Genomic DNA, 20,842 nt, shown 5'->3' with positions numbered 1-20,842 from the left:
CCTGGTGCCTTGAGAGCAAAGTCGCGCTGTGTACCATGAACTGTTTCGTTGGTTATCACACACTTCCGAAGTACTGAGTGTGTAATACAGTGTTACTGTGTAAATAGTGTGTGAAACTGTACATATTGTAATTTTTTGAATTTAGAGACTTACACAACAAATATTTATTGTGGACACATTACTGACACATGTGTCACAGTTCCATGGAACATTATAAATGGTCTACTGCATACAACTTGGAAAGGACACAAATATGCATTGCATACGACAAAAAAAATTAAACTGCATTTGAAATACATAGAACAAACAATTTAAAATATATTTGTGGCAACTCGCAGTGCTTGAATGGCCCGCGCGACAGCAAACACGCCCCTTTCTCCACATCCCACAGCCAAAGTACACAAGTGGAATTTATTAGCTTTTCTGGGAGGAGCCCCGTCAGCTCCCCGGAGCTATCCAGGCTGATATGGTAATGTCAGACTTTGGCATCAGTCATGTGTATGGAATTCTTTAGGCCTACCGGGGGACCACGAGCCAGAACCTGGGCCCCCTCAGAGAAGCACGAAGAGCAATGGCCTATAGAAACCCTTGTGTGGTTGGAAGCATTCTAGTCTGCCATTGTCCAGGTCAGGCACCCAGAAAGGTAAGCATCCCAAAACAAACCCTTATTCTGGTTAAGAAATTGCTACTAAGAGCTGAACTAGTGGGCAGAACTTCCCAAACAAAAACGAGCTAACGAGCATGATGTCACAACGTTGCTGCGCCGCCGTCTGTGTAGCTTCCCCCCTTCCTGGGAGGGAAAAGGGGGAGCCCCAGACTCTTCGCGCTGGCTACTCACGACCCCAGTTCTGAGGCTGATGCGCTAGGCAGAGGTCGCGTGTGCTCTGGCTCCAGACTTGGTCTCAGCTCTATGCCTTTTGGTGTGGTGGCTGTCTTCTTCGGGGTGTGCGAGCCAGGAGTGATTCTTCAGTACTCGGGCTGCATGCGCCTAGGGTTCCCTTCCCTAGGTGCCCGGTAAGTACTGCCTTTGGGGCTTGGGGCCACCTTCCATAGGTTCCAGGGGTTCTGCCTCTGGTTGACCGTTTACTGCACGGTTTTCGACTGCCCTTTGTGTGCTAGGGTGTTCTGACTCCCTTGTTCGCCTTAGGGTAGGAGGCAGCTTGCACTGGTAGGGGTGCAGGGTACTGTGCAGCTTCTTTTCACCAATCATGGCGGCTGGCTCTGTTCCACCTTGGTACGCTGTCCTCTTGCAGGATTTTCTTTTTCTTTTTCTTTTCCTGCCTGGTAGGGGGTCTACCTTGGTTATTGCCCCCTGTGCCCTGAGTAATCTTCTCTATTCAGGTGGTACCCCCTGCTAGGTCCCCGTCAGTGTATAAATTCCGGGGATTCAGTTCTTAGAAAGTTGTTTGGTAGACTTGGGCGCTGGTTAGTAGTACCCTGCCTGAGCTTCCCTGAGTGTGAGTTCCATCTCAAGACCCTGGGAAACCCCATGGGGGGGGGGGGGGGTGGGTCCGATGGATGTGACCCCTGAGTCCCCCTTGCTCTTTGTGCGAGTTTGAGGGTTGCTCTGTCCCCTTGTCTCAGGGTGACTCTCACTGTTTTGCCTCCGTCACGCTGCCTGCTGGGTCGGTGACACCTTCAACCCGGAGTCCTGCGAGTTTTGTTGCTTGTTTGTGACTCTGTTACCCGGTCCTATGCTAACTATGCAGGTGCAGGAAGCACAAGCATTGCAAGTTGGGTTCAGGTAGTTGCAACGCGCTAGGTTGTTTGCTCCCTGGAGTCCCGAGGCTGGCCCGTTTCGGTAGTTGTGACCCGGGCTTGGGGGTGTTGCTTGCTTCGGTTTTGTTTCCGTCCGTGCCCCCTTGTCTTTCCTGTGTTGTGGTTTAGTCTGGTCCCTTCGCCCTTCCTCCCTGCATCCGGATCCGCACCGTCTGTGGATTTCGGGGTCGGGGCTGGGTTTCGGTGATCTTGAGACTCGGGCAGTCTCAGAGATTGCCCCTTCCAGGGTAGCAACAGAGATATTCGAGCCTGTTCCTCCAGCCGTGACGTATGTGTCTGTCAGTGGCCTCCCTTCCTTAGTGTTTCTCCGGCTGCCCCGGCTTTTTCTTGTGAGGCTGGAGCTTTGAGGGGATGGCTCAGCCCCGGGGTCCTGCAGTGGGGGTTGGTTCCCAGGGCTGGGGAGGGGCTGACTTGGGGCTTTGGGCACTGTTGGACCCTGCTGGGGGTTTTCTACCCTCTTGAGCGGGGCTTGCGGTTACGGGAAATGGGGTTTCCCTTTCCCCACTCTGCATACGAGTTTGTTGGGCATCGGCCCCTCCTCGGGTTCTGTTCCTCGTCCCTTTGGGTCCGTCGGTTTCGTCCTGCCGGTACTCTTCTCCATTTTCTCACCCTTCTTCTCTGGGACATTAATTCTCTGTCATGTCGAGGTTGTGTTCCCCTCGTACTGGGGTCCTGCATGACCTTTGGTCTCAGGTGCGACTGTGCCTTTATGAGCCTTCATGATTTTGTGCCTGCTTCTGTAGGATCTCGAAGGTTCGGGGATGTCTTCGATTCTTCCCATATTATTGGAACGTCTGTCGTCTTCCGGTGAGGCTTACCTCCTGTCCTTTCTAGGACTCGTTGGTCCTCTTCTGTGCTTCTTCTTGGTTTTTGGTTCTATCTCATTCTTTTGTAATTATATCTTCTCTCCGTGCTCTGTCTCGGCATTGATAATATTCCTTAAATACTCCTATTTGGCGCCCTCTCCGCCGGGCGGGTTGTGCGGTTTGGACCTGATGCGTCCTGCGCATGCGCCTCATAGATACTGGGGGTATTCTGGATTACAAATATTGGGAGGATGCCTAGTTCTTTTCTCTGCATACGGGTGTGTGGCGCTGCATCCGCCTCTACACTACTATTCTCCTGCATATGCGACTCGGCCTTATTCCACTAGCGATGCTCCCGGAATATTCTCGGCTACGATGGGTCGTGATTCGATGGTGCCTACGCTCTGTAGGTGAGCTTATGCGATCTGGTGTCTCCTTCGGCCAGGCGCTGCTTTGTGGATTTTGGATGAGTGTTGGAGTTTGTGGCGTTTTGTTTGGCCTATTGCGTGCTTCTTCCCGTGACCTTCCTTGTCCGTTAGTGTTATTCGTTACACAGTGGGGCACGGCCCGGTCTTTCGGGATCTTTCTTTAGTCTTTATGTGTCTGGGTTTTTTCTTGCCTCATGACACTTATTCCTTGACCATCGTGCAGTGCCTGGCTGAGTCCTTCCATATACAGTACCTTGGATTCTCTGTGTGTAGTAGGTCATGTCCATTCGTTCCCGATTGCTGCCTGTCTTCTTCGTTCCTCATATTGCTTCTACATTCTTGTCCCTAGCTGCTGGTGCTTGGGCTGTCTTTCTGGTCTTTTTCTTGTGTTTTTCCTCATTCTCTACTACACATTGTGGGTTTTAGTATGTGCTTCTTGGCTCTACTAATGTTCATGCCATGTTGGACTTTGTCCATGTTTCGTTTCCTGTTTTTGCACCGCCCCTTTTTATCTTCTCCTTGTTTGGCACTCCAGCTTCTGGGTTGCCCTGTATGCAGGTAGATGTAGCTTCCGTTCCTCCTCTCCTGCCCCTGCTGTTTCTTTTTGTTGGGCTGGGAGGTGTTAGGTTTCAGGCCCTGGGTCCAGCCTTTTTTTTTTGTGTTCACTTTCGGGCGGTGCATTTTTGTTTCATGCTGTTCACGTCCTGCTTAATTCTCCTCATACCTTCCTCGGCTTCGCGTGCTCCGTTCTGTCCCATTGGAGCTGCGTTCGCTGCTCCTGCGGGTTGTGGTGTCCCTGTTTTTCCATTTGTGTTTTGGCTCGAGGTGCTCGCTTCCTCGTGAGCCTCGGCCTGGGCCCTGGCTCTTTGTTTTTGTCACGATTTTGTCCTTGCTATTTGCGGCGTCTGCAGTTCAGCGTTTTTCTGCTGGCGGCTTCTGGTTATCATTCATTGTCGGACTTGTTGGTCCTTCAGGGGTCCCGGTGGAGGTTTCTCCTGGACGGGGCGTGTCTGCTCGCCCGGGGTGGTTCTTTCCCAGCTTGCCGAGTTGGGTTCCTGGCTTACCCTGCCAGTTGGCACGTTTCCAGATCTCACGGTGTCATTTCTCACAAGTCTCGCGTCGGAACCTCAGTGTCACCTGTTGAACTCGCTAGCATTGGGAAGTTTTCTGTAATGCAGACGTTGCATCTGGTTCTTTGCTGGCTTGGGTTTCCGGCTCTGCTTGCTCGGTGTTCGCACCCGAGGTTTTCCCGCGGCTCCGCCTCTTCCCATGCTCGGTTGGTCCATGGCGGGGCTGGTTCGGTTCTGCCTCAAGTTTCTCACCATCTGTTGGTGTCTCTGGCGTGGTTCACCTCCAGCCTGCTCTTGCACAACTTGAGCCGTCCTGGTTCTTGGATTGGGTGCTCTCTTCTTTGCTCCTCTGTTTGTTGTGGCCCCTTCAGTTCTGGATTGTTTTCTGAGGCTCTTTTCTTGTTGGCATTGGCCTCTGGGGGTCGGGTCAGGATGCTTCATGCTCTCCTCCAGCGCAGAGATTTGTTTTTTTGTCCTCGTGTTCGGTTTGTTTGCTTGCAGCCATCTCCTTCTTTTCTGGCAAAGACTGACACGACTGCTTTTCCGAAGGGGGGTTGCAGCTCCCCCTTTCTCCCGGGGAAGAGGGAGCCGCTCAAACAGCGATGCGGCAAAGTGGTGACATCATGCTCATTAGCTCGTTTTTTGTCTGGGGAGTTTTGTCCACTAGTTCAGCTCTTAGTAGCAATTTCTTGACCAGAAAAGGGGGGTTTGTTTTTGGGATGCTTACCTTTCTGGGTGCCTGACCTGGTCGATAGCAGACATAGAATGCTTCCAACCACACAGCGGTTTCTATAGGCTACTGCTCCTTGTGCCTCTCTGAGGGGGCCAGGTTCTGGCTCGTAGTCCCCGGTAAGCCCACAGAACTCCATACACATGACTGATAACAAAGTCTGACATTAGCATATCAGCCTGGATAGCTCCGGGGAGCCTTTGGGTCTCACGCAGATATTGGCTTTTCATTACATTCAACGCTGTTTTTTTTTACATGTACTTGTTCAGGGAAGGGAAATTATCATTTTACAAAGATAAAATTGTTGAGAATACTTGATTTTCAGTGCACAGGGGAAATGTCCCAATATACACAGCTATCACTGTAGTTAACAAACCCTGCTTGAATTCTATGGTCACAAAAAAAAAGCAGAGTTGAATGTAATGAAACGCCATTTTCTGGGTGAGCCCTGGTGGCTCCCTGGAGCTCAGGGCTAATATGCAATACATTAGACCCGGACTTTAGTCAATGGAGTTCAGCCTAACAGAGACCATGAGGTAGAACCTGCCCCCCCTCCCCCCCCCCCCACAGAGGCACAGGGAGCAATGGCTCTGAAGAACTCCTGTGGTCAGGGTTTTTTCCTTATCTGCCATCAACTGGGGTTAGGGCGCCTAACAGCTGAGTGGACAGCGCTTCGGATTCGTAGTCCTGAGGTTCGGGGTTCGATCCCCGGTGGAGGCGGAGACAAATGAGCAAAATGTTTCTTTCACCCTGATGCCCCTGTTACCTAGCAGTAAGTAGATACCTGGGAGTTAGACAGCTGCTTCCTAGGGGAAGAGGGGGGGTAACAAAAAGGAGGTCTGGTCAAGGACTGGGCCGCGGGGACGCTAAGCCCCGAAATCATCTTAAGATAGGCACCCAGAAAGGTAATCATAACAAGACAAACCCCACATGGAAAGAAAATTGCAACTGAAAACCAGAGAGGCAGAACTCCCTCAATTTCCAAGCAAACAAGCAAACGTCACACCACGCCCCCCCCCCTCATGCGCCGCCTGAGCCATTCTGGTCGTTGGACCGGGTGCTTTTATTTCTCTCTTCTCCTCGGATTGTTGTGGCCCCTTCAGTTCAGAATTGTCGTGAAAAGGCTCTCTTCCTGTTGGCATTGGCCTCTGGGAGTCGGGTGGAGGAGCTTTATGCTCTCCTCTGGTGCAGAGGTTTCTGCACTATTGGTCCAGATGGTAGGTTTGTTCGTCAGTAGCCGTCTCCTACTTTTCTGGTGAAGAATGAGACTACTGCTTTCCGGAGCGGTCTTTGGGTTATTGTTACTTGATTGGTTCAGCTGGAGGTGCATCATGTGTTGTGTCCGGTCGCGGCTCTTAGCTGTTACCAGTGCACCACGGCCTCGGTGGCCGGAAACGTGCGTTGGGTTGACTCGGTTTCCCTTCTTCCCTGTTCCAGGGTTCGGGTCTCCCAGGTCGTCCGCAGGATTTTTCGGTCCAGCCAACCTGTGGTCTATCCTCGTGCCCATGACGTTCGTAACTTTGCTGTGTTGGCTGCCGTCTTTAGTAACATGTCTTGGGCTGACATTTTGGCACTAGGTTTTTGGAGGTCGAACATGGTCCTGGCCGCTCACTACCTTGTTAATGTTAATGGCCCTTGTCGGGCGTGTGTTGCATTGGGTCGGCAGTTGCAGCCAGTTGTCTCGACTTCCAGTTGAGGAGCGAGTGGCGACCGCCTCCCCGGTAAGTCCTTCTTGTTTTATCTTTGGTTAAGTAGCTCTGGGGAGCTGAATGGGCTTCCCCCCCAGAAAACCAGTGTTGAATGTAATGAAACACCCTTTTTCTGGGTGATACCTGGAGGCGTCCCGGCAACCCTCCCTCCCTGCGGTCGGCGGTTTTTACGTGGTCTTTGACATCCGGCCTCAGAACTAACGGTGTGGGTAGCTGGCGTGGGGGGTCTGGGGCTCCCCCTTCCCCCTCCCAGAGGGAGGGGGGGGGAACTGCGCAGACAGCGGTGCGTTGACGGTTGTGATGTCATGCTTGTTTGCTTGTTTTTCGTTTAAGGGGAGTTCTGTCCAACAGTTCAGCTATCAGTAGCAATCTTTTAACCAGAGGGTTTGTTTTGGGGCACCTAACTCTCTGGGTGCCTGACCCGGTCGATAGCAGACATAGAATGCTTCTAACCATATGGGGGGTTTCTATAGGCCATTGCTCCTCATGCCTCTCTGATGGGGGGGCCAGGTTCTGGTTCGTGATCCCCCAGTAGGCCTAAGAACTCCAATCGCTCTGACTGATGCCAGGGTCTAATATATTCATATCAGCCTGGATAACTCCAGGGAGCCTCCGGGTCTCCTCCAGAAAATGGCGATTCATTACATTAAACCCTGATTTTTCGGCCCTAGGTAAATTACACCTCAAAATGTGATGTTCTATAAAGAGGGAAAGGTTAGGAGAGGAGTGGAAAATGGTGTTCCACAGGGCTCTGTCGTAGCTCTTTCTAATATATGAAAAAGACTTCTTGGAGAGTGTGGACTCGTACATGTCAATGTTTGCTGATGCCAAGTTAATGTTGAGAGTAAGAACTAACGAGGACTCTGAGGCACTGCAAGAGACCTTAACAAACTTGAAGAACAGAAAGATGGATGGCTGCGGAAATTCAATCCAAATAAATATAATGAAATGGGTGAAGGAGATAGGAATGTGTATTTAACTACAACCTAAGGGGAATGTAATTACAAGAAACAGTGAGAAAAAGACCTGGGTGTAGACACAATCCCATTGTTACCACCAGACTCATGTTACGAGGATGACATCAGCGGCACGTGGGAGAACAAATCCACAGGAGCCGTCCTGAGGGTTGGAACCTGTGCACTGGGTCTTGCCAGAAGCACGCTCTAGTCCACTGTGCCACCACACGGTACAGTCCACTAGGGTGTGCACCTGGGAACACCCGGTGCACGGGTTCGCTCTAGTCCACTGTGCCACCACACGGTACAGTCCACTAGGGCAGGCACCTGGGAACACCCGGTGCACGGGTTCGCTCTAGTCCACTGTGCCACCACACGGTACAGTCCACTAGAGTGTGCACCTGGGAACACCCGGTGCAAGGGTTCGCTCTAGTCCACTGTGCCACCACACGGTACAGTCCACTAGGGTGTGCACCTGGGAACACCCGGTGCAAGGGTTCGCTCTAGTCCACTGTGCCACCACACGGTACAGTCCACTAGGGTGTGCACCTGGGAACACCCGGTGCAAGGGTTCGCTCTAGTCCACTGTGCCACCACACGGTACAGTCCACTAGGGTGTGCACCTGGGAACACCCGGTGCAAGGGTTCGCTCTAGTCCACTGTGCCACCACACGGTAAGGTCCACTAGGGTGTGCACCTGGGAACACCCGGTGCAAGGGTTCGCTCTAGTCCACTGTGCCATCACACGGTACAGTCCACTAGGGTGTGCACCTGGGAACACCCGGTGCAAGGGTTCGCTCTAGTCCACTGTGCCACCACACGGTACAGTCCACTAGGGTGTGCACCTGGGAACACCCGGTGCAAGGGTTCGCTCTAGTCCACTGTGCCACCACACGGTACAGTCCACTAGGGCGGGCACCTGGGAACACCCGGTGCAAGGGTTCGCTCTAGTCCACTGTGCCACCACACGGTACAGTCCACTAGGGTGTGCACCTGGGAACACCCGGTGCAAGGGTTCGCTCTAGTCCACTGTGCCACCACACGGTAAGGTCCACTAGGGTGTGCACCTGGGAACACCCGGTGCAAGGGTTCGCTCTAGTCCACTGTGCCACCACACGGTACAGTCCACTAGGGTGTGCACCTGGGAACACCCGGTGCAAGGGTTCGCTCTAGTCCACTGTGCCACCACACGGTACAGTCCACTAGGGTGTGCACCTGGGAACACCCGGTGCAAGGGTTCGCTCTAGTCCACTGTGCCACCACACGGTACAGTCCACTAGGGCGGGCACCTGGGAACACCCGGTGCAAGGGTTCGCTCTAGTCCACTGTGCCACCACACGGTACAGTCCACTAGGGCGGGCACCTGGGAACACCCGGTGCAAGGGTTCGCTCTAGTCCACTGTGCCACCACACGGTAGAGTCCACTAGGGCGGGCACCTGGGAACACCCGGTGCACGGGTTCCAATCCTCATCACGGTTCCTGTCGATTTATTCATTGATATATCGTGATAATGTGATTTCTCTGTGTATAGCACATAGGATGTTAGCAAACATAAGAACATCATTTAAGAATCTAAACAAGGAGATTTACAAGTTCATATACACTGCCTGTGTGAGACTATTACCTGAGTATGCAGTTCCAGCATGGAACCCCTACACCTTGTAAAGCATAAACACAAACATGAGAAAGTTCAGAGGTTTGCAACTAGATCAGTACTGTATTAGAATTGAGAGGACACAGCTATGAGAACAGATTGAGGGAATTTACCCTCACACCTGAGAGACAAATAAAAATTGAGGGGATATGATAACTACATACAAGATTTTGAAAGGGACTAGACAGAATGGACCAAGCAAGCCTATTTAAAATTAATAACAGGTAAGAAAAATGTATATCAATGGAAGCCGGCCGTGCAAGATGCACGGACATACTCTTCTCCTCTCTATATGGGAGGTCAGCAAGAGGAGTGAACTGAAGGAAGAGGTTCAGGCCACTTCCATTCACAACTTTAAAGAAAAATATGAAGAAAATATTAATGTTAAGCAAGTTAACTTGCACATCAGGCATAAACAGCCAGGTTGTAGGGCATAAACAGTCAGGTTGTAGGGCATAAACAGCCAGGTTGTAGGGCATAAACAGTCAGGTTGTAGGGCATAAACAGCCAGGTTGTAGGGCATAAACAGCCAGGTTGTAGGGCATAAACAGCCAGGTTGTAGGGCATAAACAGCCAGGTTGTAGGGCATAAACAGTCAGGTTGTAGGGCATAAACAGCCAGGTTGTAGGGCATAAACAGCCAGGTTGTAGGGCATAAACAGCCAGGTTGTAGGGCATAAACAGCTAGGTTGTAGGGCATAAACAGCTAGGTTGTATGGCATAAACAGCCAGGTTGTAGGGCATAAACAGCCAGGTTGTAGGGCATAAACAGCTAGGTTGTAGGGCATAAACAGCTAGGTTGTAGGGCATAAACAGCCAGGTTGTAGGGCATAAACAGCCAGGTTGTAGGGCATAAACAGCCAGGTTGTAGGGGCATAAACAGCCAGGTTGTAGGGGCATAAACAGCCAGGTTGTAGGGGCATAAACAGCCAGGTTGTAGGGCATAAACAGTTAGATCACACGACCCCATGTTCACTGATAAGTAAGCACTGGTATACAACACCTCAGGGTACTGGGGCAAGGAAATACCCTCAGGGTACCGAGGGTGAACAAACACCCCAGGGTACCTAGGGTCAACAAACACCCCAGGGTACCGAGGGTCAACAAACACCCCAGGGTACCGAGGGTGAAGACCCCAGGGTACCGAGGGTGAAGACCCCAGGGTACCGAGGGTCAACAAACACCCCAGGGTACCGAGGGTCAACAAACACCCCAGGGTACCGAGGGTCAACAAACACCCCAGGGTACCGAGGGTCAACAAACACCCCAGGGTACCGAGGGTGAAGACCCCAGGGTACCGAGGGTCAACAAACACCCCAGGGTACCGAGGGTCAACAAACACCCCAGGGTACCGAGGGTCAACAAACACCCCAGGGTACCGAGGGTCAACAAACACCCCAGGGTACCGAGGGTCAACAAACACCCCAGGGTACCGAGGGTCAACAAACACCCCAGGGTACCGAGGGTCAACAAACACCCCAGGATACCGAGGGTGAACAAACACCCCAGGGTACCGAGGGTCAACAAACACCCCAGGGTACCGAGGGTCAACAAACACCCCAGGGTACCGAGGGTCAACAAACACCCCAGTGTACGGAGGATGAACAAACACCCCAGTGTACGGAGGATGAACAAACTCTCACAAGTCGAGCCTGGCCTCGGGCCGGGCTTGGGGAGTAGAAGAACTCCCAGAACCCCATCAACCAGGTATCAACCAGGTATTAACCACAGGGTACCGAGGATGAACAAACACCCCAGGGTACGGAGGATGAACAAACACCCCAGTGTACGGAGGATGAACAAACACCCCAGTGTACGGAGGATGAACAAACACCCCAGTGTACGGAGGATGAACAAACACCCCAGTGTACGGAGGATGAACAAACACCCCAGTGTACGGAGGATGAACAAACACCCCAGTGTACGGAGGATGAACAAACACCCCAGTGTACGGAGGATGAACAAACACCCCAGTGTACGGAGGATGAACAAACACCCCAGTGTACGGAGGATGAACAAACACCCCAGTGTACGGAGGATGAACAAACACCCCAGTGTACGGAGGATGAACAAACACCCCAGTGTACGGAGGATGAACAAACACCCCAGTGTACGGAGGATGAACAAACACCCCAGGGTACCGAGGATGAACAAACACCCCAGGGTACCGAGGATGAACAAACACCCCAGGGTACCGAGGATGAACAAACACCCCAGGGTACCGAGGATGAACAAACACCCCAGGGTACCGAGGATGAACAAACACCCCAGGGTACCGAGGATGAACAAACACCCCAGTGTACGGAGGATGAACAAACACCCCAGGGTACCGAGGATGAACAAACACCCCAGGGTACCGAGGATGAACAAACACCCCAGGGTACCGAGGATGAACAAACACCCCAGGGTACCGAGGATGAACAAACACCCCAGGGTACCGAGGATGAACAAACACCCCAGGGTACCGAGGATGAACAAACACCCCAGGGTACCGAGGATGAACAAACACCCCAGGGTACCGAGGATGAACAAACACCCCAGGGTACCGAGGATGAACAAACACCCCAGGGTACCGAGGATGAACAAACACCCCAGGGTACCGAGGATGAACAAACACCCCAGGGTACCGAGGATGAACAAACACCCCAGGGTACCGAGGATGAACAAACACCCCAGGGTACCGAGGATGAACAAACACCCCAGGGTACCGAGGATGAACAAACACCCCAGGGTACCGAGGATGAACAAACACCCCAGGGTACCGAGGATGAACAAACACCCCAGGGTACCGAGGATGAACAAACACCCCAGGGTACCGAGGATGAACAAACACCCCAGGGTACCGAGGATGAACAAACACCCCAGGGTACCGAGGATGAACAAACACCCCAGGGTACCGAGGATGAACAAACACCCCAGGGTACCGAGGATGAACAAACACCCCAGGGTACCGAGGATGAACAAACACCCCAGGGTACCGAGGATGAACAAACACCCCAGGGTACCGAGGATGAACAAACACCCCAGGGTACCGAGGATGAACAAACACCCCAGGGTACCGAGGATGAACAAACACCCCAGGGTACCGAGGATGAACAAACACCCCAGGGTACCGAGGATGAACAAACACCCCAGGGTACCGAGGATGAACAAACACCCCAGGGTACCGAGGATGAACAAACACCCCAGGGTACCGAGGATGAACAAACACCCCAGGGTACCGAGGATGAACAAACACCCCAGGGTACCGAGGATGAACAAACACCCCAGGGAGGCTACTGAAGAAAGCCTCTAAGAAAACTATTGGATATGAACACTTGTGTGGACTGATAAGAGCCTCTCGTTAGGCAAGTCGTTGTTGGTAAGTAATGTTTGTCACAAGTTGACGACACACTCCGTTCCTTCTACAGAAATTTAATCGGTAATGAATAAAATATAATATATAATAGTTTAATAAAATAAAATATTATAGTTTATAAAATATAATGTTTTATTATATTACAAAGTCACATGAATACAATACATGCCAGTGACATAACATGGTGAGAGCAGGTGGCTCACTACCAACAAGTCCAGAGTTCAATACCCACAGCAGGTCTAACATGTTTGGATCTTTCCAGTCACCACATGCCTCTGTTCACCTAACAGAAAGTAAGAAGCCGGGCTTTCTCTCCTGACAATGGCCCACGTCTTATGTGTGTAGGCGAACGTTGTCGGAGGCCAGAAGCCTTTCATTGTTTTATTGAGAGTTCCCCAGCTGAAGGCAAGGCTGAAGACAAGGCTGAATGCACATAAAACCCATCCAATTACTACTCTGATCAAACAGTACTTAATCTGATGTCATTACCACTACTGAAAATGTTTAACTGACATTTCGACCCTGGTGTATCATTTCTTGGCCCAACTTCTAAATATGTATACAAAATTCAGTAGGAAAACAGGCCAGTATGATCTTGTGCAATGAGTTAATGGCATACTTCTCTCTCCTAGTCTTTCCAAGTGCCATATACTTATAATGACTTGGCACTTTCTCCTGACAGTTGCCTTCTCTGCTAGCCTACACTACTATGATGGCTGGCACACAGGAATGGTACACACACACACACGCACACAGGAATATTGCACACACACGCACAGGAGGCTCAGGAGTCTGTACACCAGTTGACTGACAATTGAGAGGTGGGATCAAACTGCCAGAGCTCAACCCCCTGCAAGCACAACTAGGTGAGTACACAACTGCCCAAATGACTTCCTCTCCGGCTCCTCTACACGTAACATTTGTGCCGACAGCAACATTAGCAATGTTTATGTTACAGTCAATATCTCTTGGCAAGTACTGGCAACACTGCTCCATGTTGACCACTGTTGAACATCCCGGGTGTGTGTACTGGCAACACTGCTCCATCCTGACCACTGTTGAACACCCCGGGTGTGTGTACTGGCAACACTGCTCCATCTTGACCACTGTTGAACACCCCGGGTGTGTGTACTGGCAAGTATTGGCAACACTGCTCCATCTTGACCACTGTTGAACACCCTGGGTGTGTGTACTGGCAAGTACTGGCAACACTGCTCCATCTTGACCACTGTTGAACACCCCGGGTGTGTGTACTAGCAAGTACTGGCAACACTGCTCCATCTTGACCACTGTTGAACACCCCGGGTGTGTGTACTGGCAACACTGCTCCATCTTGACCACTGTTGAACACCCCGGGTGTGTGTACTGGCAACACTGCTCCATCTTGACCACTGTTGAACACCCCGGGTGTGTGTACTGGCAACACTGCTCCATCTTGACCACTGTTGAACACCCTGGGTGTGTGTACTGGCAAGTATTGGCAACACTGCTCCATCTTGACCACTGTTGAACACCCCGGGTGTGTGTACTGGCAAGTATTGGCAACACTGCTCCATCTTGACCACTGTTGAACACCCCGGGTGTGTGTACTGGCAAGTATTGGCAACACTGCTCCATCTTGACCACTGTTGAACACCCCGGGTGTGTGTACTGGCAAGTACTGGCAACATGGATGTATCTGGTGGGTAGTAGTTATGGAGTCGTGTCTTAGCTCGCTGCAGTACTATCATGCACTGTTGTATCAACATGGAGGCTGCATTGTATGACCGAGTGTCTGCGAACTGGTCTACGAGCTCACCCTTGCGGAGCGTGCCTTAATGTCAAGGACATCGTCCGTCACCCTTACTCTCGCAGGCACAACAGTCAAGGCTCACTAACCTGCAATATATTTATATCACAATTTAATAAGTAAACTTAAAAGAAATGTATTATAATTGCTGTTTACATATTTTTGTCACATTCTTTTTCAGTAAACAATTTATTATTTTCAAAAACATTTACCTGCAAATTGTCCTCTTCTCCATAACACTTCACCAGTATATAGTAGTGGTGCTTGATGTTACTGGACCTGTTGTACTTCACCAGTATATAGTAGTGGTGCTTGATGTTACTGGACCTGTTGTACTTCACCAGTATATAGTAGTGGTGCTTGATGTTACTGGACCTGTTGTACTTCACCAGTATATAGTAGTGGTGCTTGATGTTACTGGACCTGTTGGACTTCACCAGTATATAGTAGTGGTGCTTGATGTTACTGGACCTGTTGGACTTCACCAGTATATAGTAGTGGTGCTTGATGTTACTGGACCTGTTGTACTTCACCAGTATATAGTAGTGCTTGCTTGATGTTACTGGACCTGTTGTACTTCACCAGTATATAGTAGTGGTGCTTGATGTTACTGGACCTGTTGTACTTCACCAGTATATAGTAGTGGTGCTTGATGTTACTGGACCTGTTGTACTTCACCAGTATATAGTAGTGGTGCTTGATGTTACTGGACCTGTTGGACTTCACCAGTATATAGTAGTGGTGCTTGATGTTACTGGACCTGTTGTACTTCACCAGTATATAGTAGTGCTTGCTTGATGTTACTGGACCTGTTGTACTTCACCAGTATATAGTAGTGGTGCTTGATGTTACTGGACCTGTTGTACTTCACCAGTATATAGTAGTGCTTGCTTGATGTTACTGGACCTGTTGTACTTCACCAGTATATAGTAGTGGTGCTTGATGTTACTGGACCTGTTGTACTTCACCAGTATATAGTAGTGCTTGCTTGATGTTACTGGACCTGTTGTACTTCACCAGTATATAGTAGTGGTGCTTGTTGTTACTGGACCTGTTGGACTTCACCAGTATAGCTTTGTCGTGTATACTTTATGATACCTGCTTGATGGGGTTCTGGGAGTAGTTTTACTCCCGAAGCCTGGTCCGAGGCCAGGCTTGACTTGTGAGAGCTTGAACCACCCGGCTGTTGCTTGAAGCGGCCCGCTGTCACCAGACCCAAGAGGGGCATGTGTTGCTAGCAGCTGACACAATCGAGTGCATCACCATCTTTGATGTAGAATGAGCTCCCTGGTTGTGACACCACCTCAGATACACCACCACCACCTCGGGTGTGGCAACACCACCTCATACATGTCAACACTCCAGGTGTAGCATTAGTGCACTAAATGAATGCCACTTCTGGTAAATAGTTTCAGTCATTAGGAAACTGGCATCAGTGTACCATGAACTCTTTGGCAATTCTCTACGGTCCTTCTTCCAAATGCATAATTAAAACCTATTCACAATATTTGCAGAAATTATTTTTTAGTTTAGATCTTATTATACATTATAATTTTTGTTAGCTATTACAAGCAGTGATGATTGCTTTGTACAAAGCTCAGAATCTAACTAAACAATACAAACAGGCTTCCAACTTTTTCTCTTCCTGTTTGCTGCTCTAGCAATGTTTGCTGGTTTTGGTAGTGTGGTAGAGTCAGCTGTTTGAGCTTGCATCACATCCCTTACTAAGGCAGCAGCTGATTTGGCAACTTCCTCAGCACACCTCTTGAATACTTCTACACGGATCCGAGTCGATAACAAGGCAGCCGGATCACCTGGGTGGTTGTGGTTTGACAGGCCACATTTGAAGGTGGTGCCCCTCTGCATTGCTGTGGCCGGGCATCTCTTACCCTTCTGTCTTAAGCAGCACCACCAGTACGTCGCCGACTTTCCTTTCTTTCGCAACGTGTAGGCGTATCCCTGACTGTTGTATAACTTTGGTTTGCCTCTCTTGGTACCATTGGGGATGATTTCCCATCTAACTGGTTGTTCTTCATCCAGTTGAGTAGGACTGAAGGCTTCAGAGAGAGAGGATTCAACAACTGTTTCAGTATGGTCGACAGGCTGGTAAATGTTAGAATAAAAGTTTGAGGCCACTTCATCACTAGGCTTCTGGTGCTTGCACTTGAACTCAATAGAGTCATCTTCCTGCTTTATTGTCTTATGTAATGGCAGATTACCTGGTAAGGAATCATCTGAAAGTGACGACTCAATGATTGTTCCGTCGTCCTCCACGGGCTGTCCGTCATCATCGTCAAAGTAAAAGATCACCTTTACCGGCTGAGACTGTGACGGCTTGGTTGGAAAGCGGTCCTCGGAGGATGACTCGATGACAATCTCAGCATGGTCAACAGACTGGTCAATGTTAGAGTTCAAGTTTGATGATATTTTATCAGGACACTTCAGGCACTTGCACTTTGAACCCTCCTGTACAGGTTCCTCCTGCTTTACCAGCTGACACACTGGGATAGAGTCCTTCGAGGGTGAAGTAACTATTGATGGAGTGTGTATTATGTCCTTAAATACAACAGTAGCCGACTTGATTGTGTCGCCTGTACGCTCTCTCAGCTCTTTTACACGGGTCTTAGTCGACAGTATGGTAGCGTGGTGGTTGTGATCCATTTTGCCAGGCTTGAAATCTGTACCCCTCTGTCTTACAGTGGCAAAACATCTATTGCCTTTCTGCCTTTTGGAGCACCACCAGTACGTTACAGATTTTGACACACGACGCATTGTATAGCTGTATCCCCGACTGTTGAACAGTTTTGGCTTGTTTCGCTTGGAGCCATTGGGTACAACTTGCCATCTTAATGTTTGCTCTTGTGGTAGCTTAACTGATATGGGTTCATTAGGGTGGGAAGACTCAATGATAGTTACAGCATTATCAACAGACTGGTCAGCATTGAAGAACAAGCTTGGGGGCATTTTATCAGCACGCCTCTGTCGCCTGCTCTTGGAACCTTTAGTGACAACTGCCTGCAGTACCGACTGACCTTGTGGCAGGCTGGCTGGCTCCTTGGAGAGAGTAATAGAGCGTTGTGGAACAATAGTAGGTGACCTGGACATGTTCCCTGAGCATTCCTTGACCTCTTCCATGTGGATCTTAGTAGACGGTGATAAAGGTTCATGGTTGTGCTTTATTTGGCCAGGAGTGAAGACGGTTCCTCTCTGCGTCACAGTTGCGGGACATCTGTTACCTTCCTTCATCAATGAGCAGCACCATTGTGTCACCAACTTTGTTGCCTGTTGCACTGTATAGGTGTATCCCTGACTGTTGTACAGTTTGGGTTTGTTTTGCTTGGAACCATTGGGCACAACTTGCCACTTTATTGTCTGCTCTTGTGTCTCCTTGGATGGAATGGCGTCCTCAGAGTGGGAGGCTTCAATGTCACTTCCAGAACTGTTCATAGGCTGGTCAATGGTGAAGAAAAGGTCTGAGCAAAGCTTATCACTAGGCTTTTGTTGCTTGCATCTCAATACTTTGGAGACAGCTTCGTGTCCAAGTGGCAGGTCGTGCGGCAGCTTGACTGGGCTTGGGTCTTCTGAGGGCGACAACTCCATGATTGTCTCAGTATGTTCCTTTGGCTGACCATCATTAAGGTAAAAGATCACTTTTTCTGGCTGACTTTGTGACAACTTACTTGGAATGTGGTCGTCAGATGACTCAATGACCACTCCATTATCACAGACAGGATCATAAATGTTAGAATTAATGTTTGAGAATCCGTTGTGAACAGACTTCAATCGCTTGCACTTTGAACAACTAGACACAATTTCCCGCTTCACAGGCTGAGACTCTGGGGTCTTGACTGCAACAGAGTCTTTGGGGAAATAAATATCTGATGACAAAGTTGGCATCACATCCTGCACCACAACAGCTGGTGATTTGGTTATGTCCACAGAATGCTCTTTGAATGCTTCTGCACGACTCAGATTCAAGGTAGGAAAGTGGTTGTGGTTCATCACGCCGGGCTTAAACACGCTGCCTGTCTGTACTACAGTGGCCGGACATCTCTTAACTTTTTGCCTGATAGAGCACCACCAATATGTCGCTGATTCTGTCGCTCGTCGCACTGTGTAGGCATATCCCTGATTGTTGTACAGTTTTGGTCTGTGTCTATTAGAACCATTGGGCACAATTTGCCAACGAAGTATTTGTTCTTGTGGCAGCTTGTCTTGAATGGTTTCATCAGATTGGGGGACCTCAATGATATTTTCAGTATTATCAATATCCTGGCCAGTACTAAAGAAAACATACGGAGGCATTTTATCAGCTGGCTTCCGTCGCTTGCGCTTGGTACTTTTGGGTACATCTGCCTGCTTTACTAACTGATCTTGTGACAGCTTAGTTCGAATTTGATTCTTGGGAAGAGGAATAGCTGTTGTAGGATCATCCATCATATCTTTTCCCACAACAGCAGATGACTTGGTCAAGTCTCCAGTGTGCTCTTTCAACTCTTCTACACGGGTCTTAGTCGACAACAAGGCTGATTGGTGGTTGTGGTCCACCTTGCCGGGCTTGAAAACTGAGCCTCTCTGTGTTACAGTGGCCGGACATCTGTACCCCTTCCGTCTCAAGGAACACCACCAGTATGTAGCGCACTCTGTCACCAGTCTCACTGTGTAGGTGTATCCCTTACTGTTGAATAGTTTTGGTCTGCCTCGTCTGGAACCACTAGGGTCAATTTCCCACCTCAATGTCTGTTCCTGATGAAGCTTAGCTAGAATAGAATCACTCGATAATGAGCTCGTCATCGACCGAGAGTGCATCGTGTCCTCCACCATAGCAGCAGGGGACTTGATGTCCTCTATGAACATCTTTAACTTGTCAACATTAATAAGAGACGAGAGCAAGGTCGTCGACTCGCAAGGGTGGTTATGGCTTAATGAACCAAGCCTAAAGACTGTGCCCCTTTGTGTTACTATGGATGGACACTTGCTACTAGACTGCCTCGATGAGCACCACCAATACGTCACCGAATCTTTAGTCCGTCGCACCGTGTAGGTGTATCCTTGACTGTTATAAAGTTTGGGTTTCCCTTGCTTGGTACCATTGGCAACAACTGCCCACCTAACTGTCTGCTTATGTGGAAGCCTGCTTGGAGTGCACTCCTCAGAGAGGGATGACTCGATAACTATTCCAGCATGATTGATGGGCTGCTTACATGTGGAATCCATAGGCAGTTCCTTAGGTGTGGAATAATCAGAGACAATATTCTGCTTTATTGATTGCTCTTGTGGATATTTGATTATAATAGGCTCCTCAGAAGTGGAGGATTTGGAGGATTTTTTATTATTAGGGTTGATTGGCTGGACAGCACTAAAAGTAGTGGTTGAAGATGAATTTTTAACACTTTCCATTTGCTGAACATTACTGGGCTGACCACCAGCCACCAACAAGCCACTGCGTTTGTTCCCTTCCTGTGATGACATGGCAGGGTCGGCACAGCAGGGACACACCCACTGAAACTTGCCCCCCGTCTTGAAGAAGACTGCAATGCTACGATAAATGGGGCGACTCATGCCCGAGCCACACACTCTGTGTCGCCATGTCTTGCAAACGTCGCAGGAGAGGGCCTCCTGTTGTTCCTCCACCTCCTCCCCACATCCTGAACACGGGCAACTCATTGTGGTTTGCTCTGTAATACAGAACGATTGGTGCTAGCAGTGCTTTGAAAGTGATGATTGTAGTGTGTACACTGAGTGCCAATATATATATATACTAAGTAGAAATTATATTCCATTGTGGCTCATAGCTATATGCTTCCTAACCAGGGATTGATGGATTGTGTTCTGTAAATAGGGCTGTGACTCTCCTGCTGGATGCTTTATTAAGAACGTACAATGGCATCTGAGACTGCTGCTAACCTGAGAGCAATAGGCTTTGTTCAGTGTGTGGGATCAAGCCTCATAATGCACAACGTTAATTTTATGAGCAATATGACATTTGAAAAAATATTGAAGCCATACTAAGATAACAAAGGTGCATATCTGAACTCCACCAACACAAACACATAGAAGATACTGGAGGGCCAGGTCCCTAATCTACACAGTAAAATAACAACGTACTGGAGTGAACGATATGGAAGAAAATGCAGAATAGAACCAGTGAAGAGCAGAGGTGCCATAGGCACAATCAGAGAATACTGTATAAACATCAGAAGTCCACGGTTGTTTAACACCTTCCCAGCGAGCATAAGAAATATTGCCGGAACAACAGTGGACATCTTCAAGATAAAATTAGATCATTTTCTCCAAGGAGTGCTGGACCAACCGGGCTGTAGTGGGAATGTGGGCCTGTGGGCTGCTCCAAGCAACAGCCTGGTGGACCAAACTCTCACAAGTCAAGCCTGGCCTCGGGCTGGGCTTGGGGAGTAGAAAAACTCCCAGAACCCCATCAAGCAGGTATATGTGGGCCTGCGGGCCGCTCCAAGCAACAGCCTGGTGGACCAAACTCTCACAAGTCAAGCCTGGCCTCGGGCCCGGCTTGGGCAGTAGAAGAACTCCCAGAACCCCGTCAAGCA

The 20,842-nt window shown here is 49.7% G+C and overlaps 1 protein-coding gene and 1 long non-coding RNA gene across 2 annotated transcripts in view; both read right to left on the bottom strand.

The window, feature by feature from the left end:
* Positions 1–20,842, bottom strand: part of LOC138372947 (uncharacterized) — a 312,699-nt gene that overhangs the window by 21,628 nt on the left and 270,229 nt on the right. The gene's annotated exons all lie outside the window — the stretch shown is intronic.
* The window catches only part of LOC123764981 (uncharacterized), a 29,722-nt gene continuing 21,478 nt past the window's right edge, over positions 12,599–20,842 (bottom strand). The window contains exons 3-4 of the mRNA XM_045753288.2: positions 14,492–19,957; positions 12,599–14,368 (exon numbers count right to left, since the gene is read on the bottom strand). Coding sequence (XP_045609244.2) covers positions 15,888–19,957 — 4,070 coding nt within the window. The 3' untranslated portion in view covers positions 12,599–14,368; positions 14,492–15,887. The remainder of the gene's footprint in view (positions 14,369–14,491; positions 19,958–20,842) is intronic.

Source organism: Procambarus clarkii, chromosome 5 (assembly GCF_040958095.1).
Source record: "Procambarus clarkii isolate CNS0578487 chromosome 5, FALCON_Pclarkii_2.0, whole genome shotgun sequence".
NCBI classification, from domain to species: domain Eukaryota; kingdom Metazoa; phylum Arthropoda; class Malacostraca; order Decapoda; family Cambaridae; genus Procambarus; species Procambarus clarkii.
Note: the sequence above shows the minus strand (reverse complement) of the source record. Positions and strands in the feature narration are given on the sequence as shown.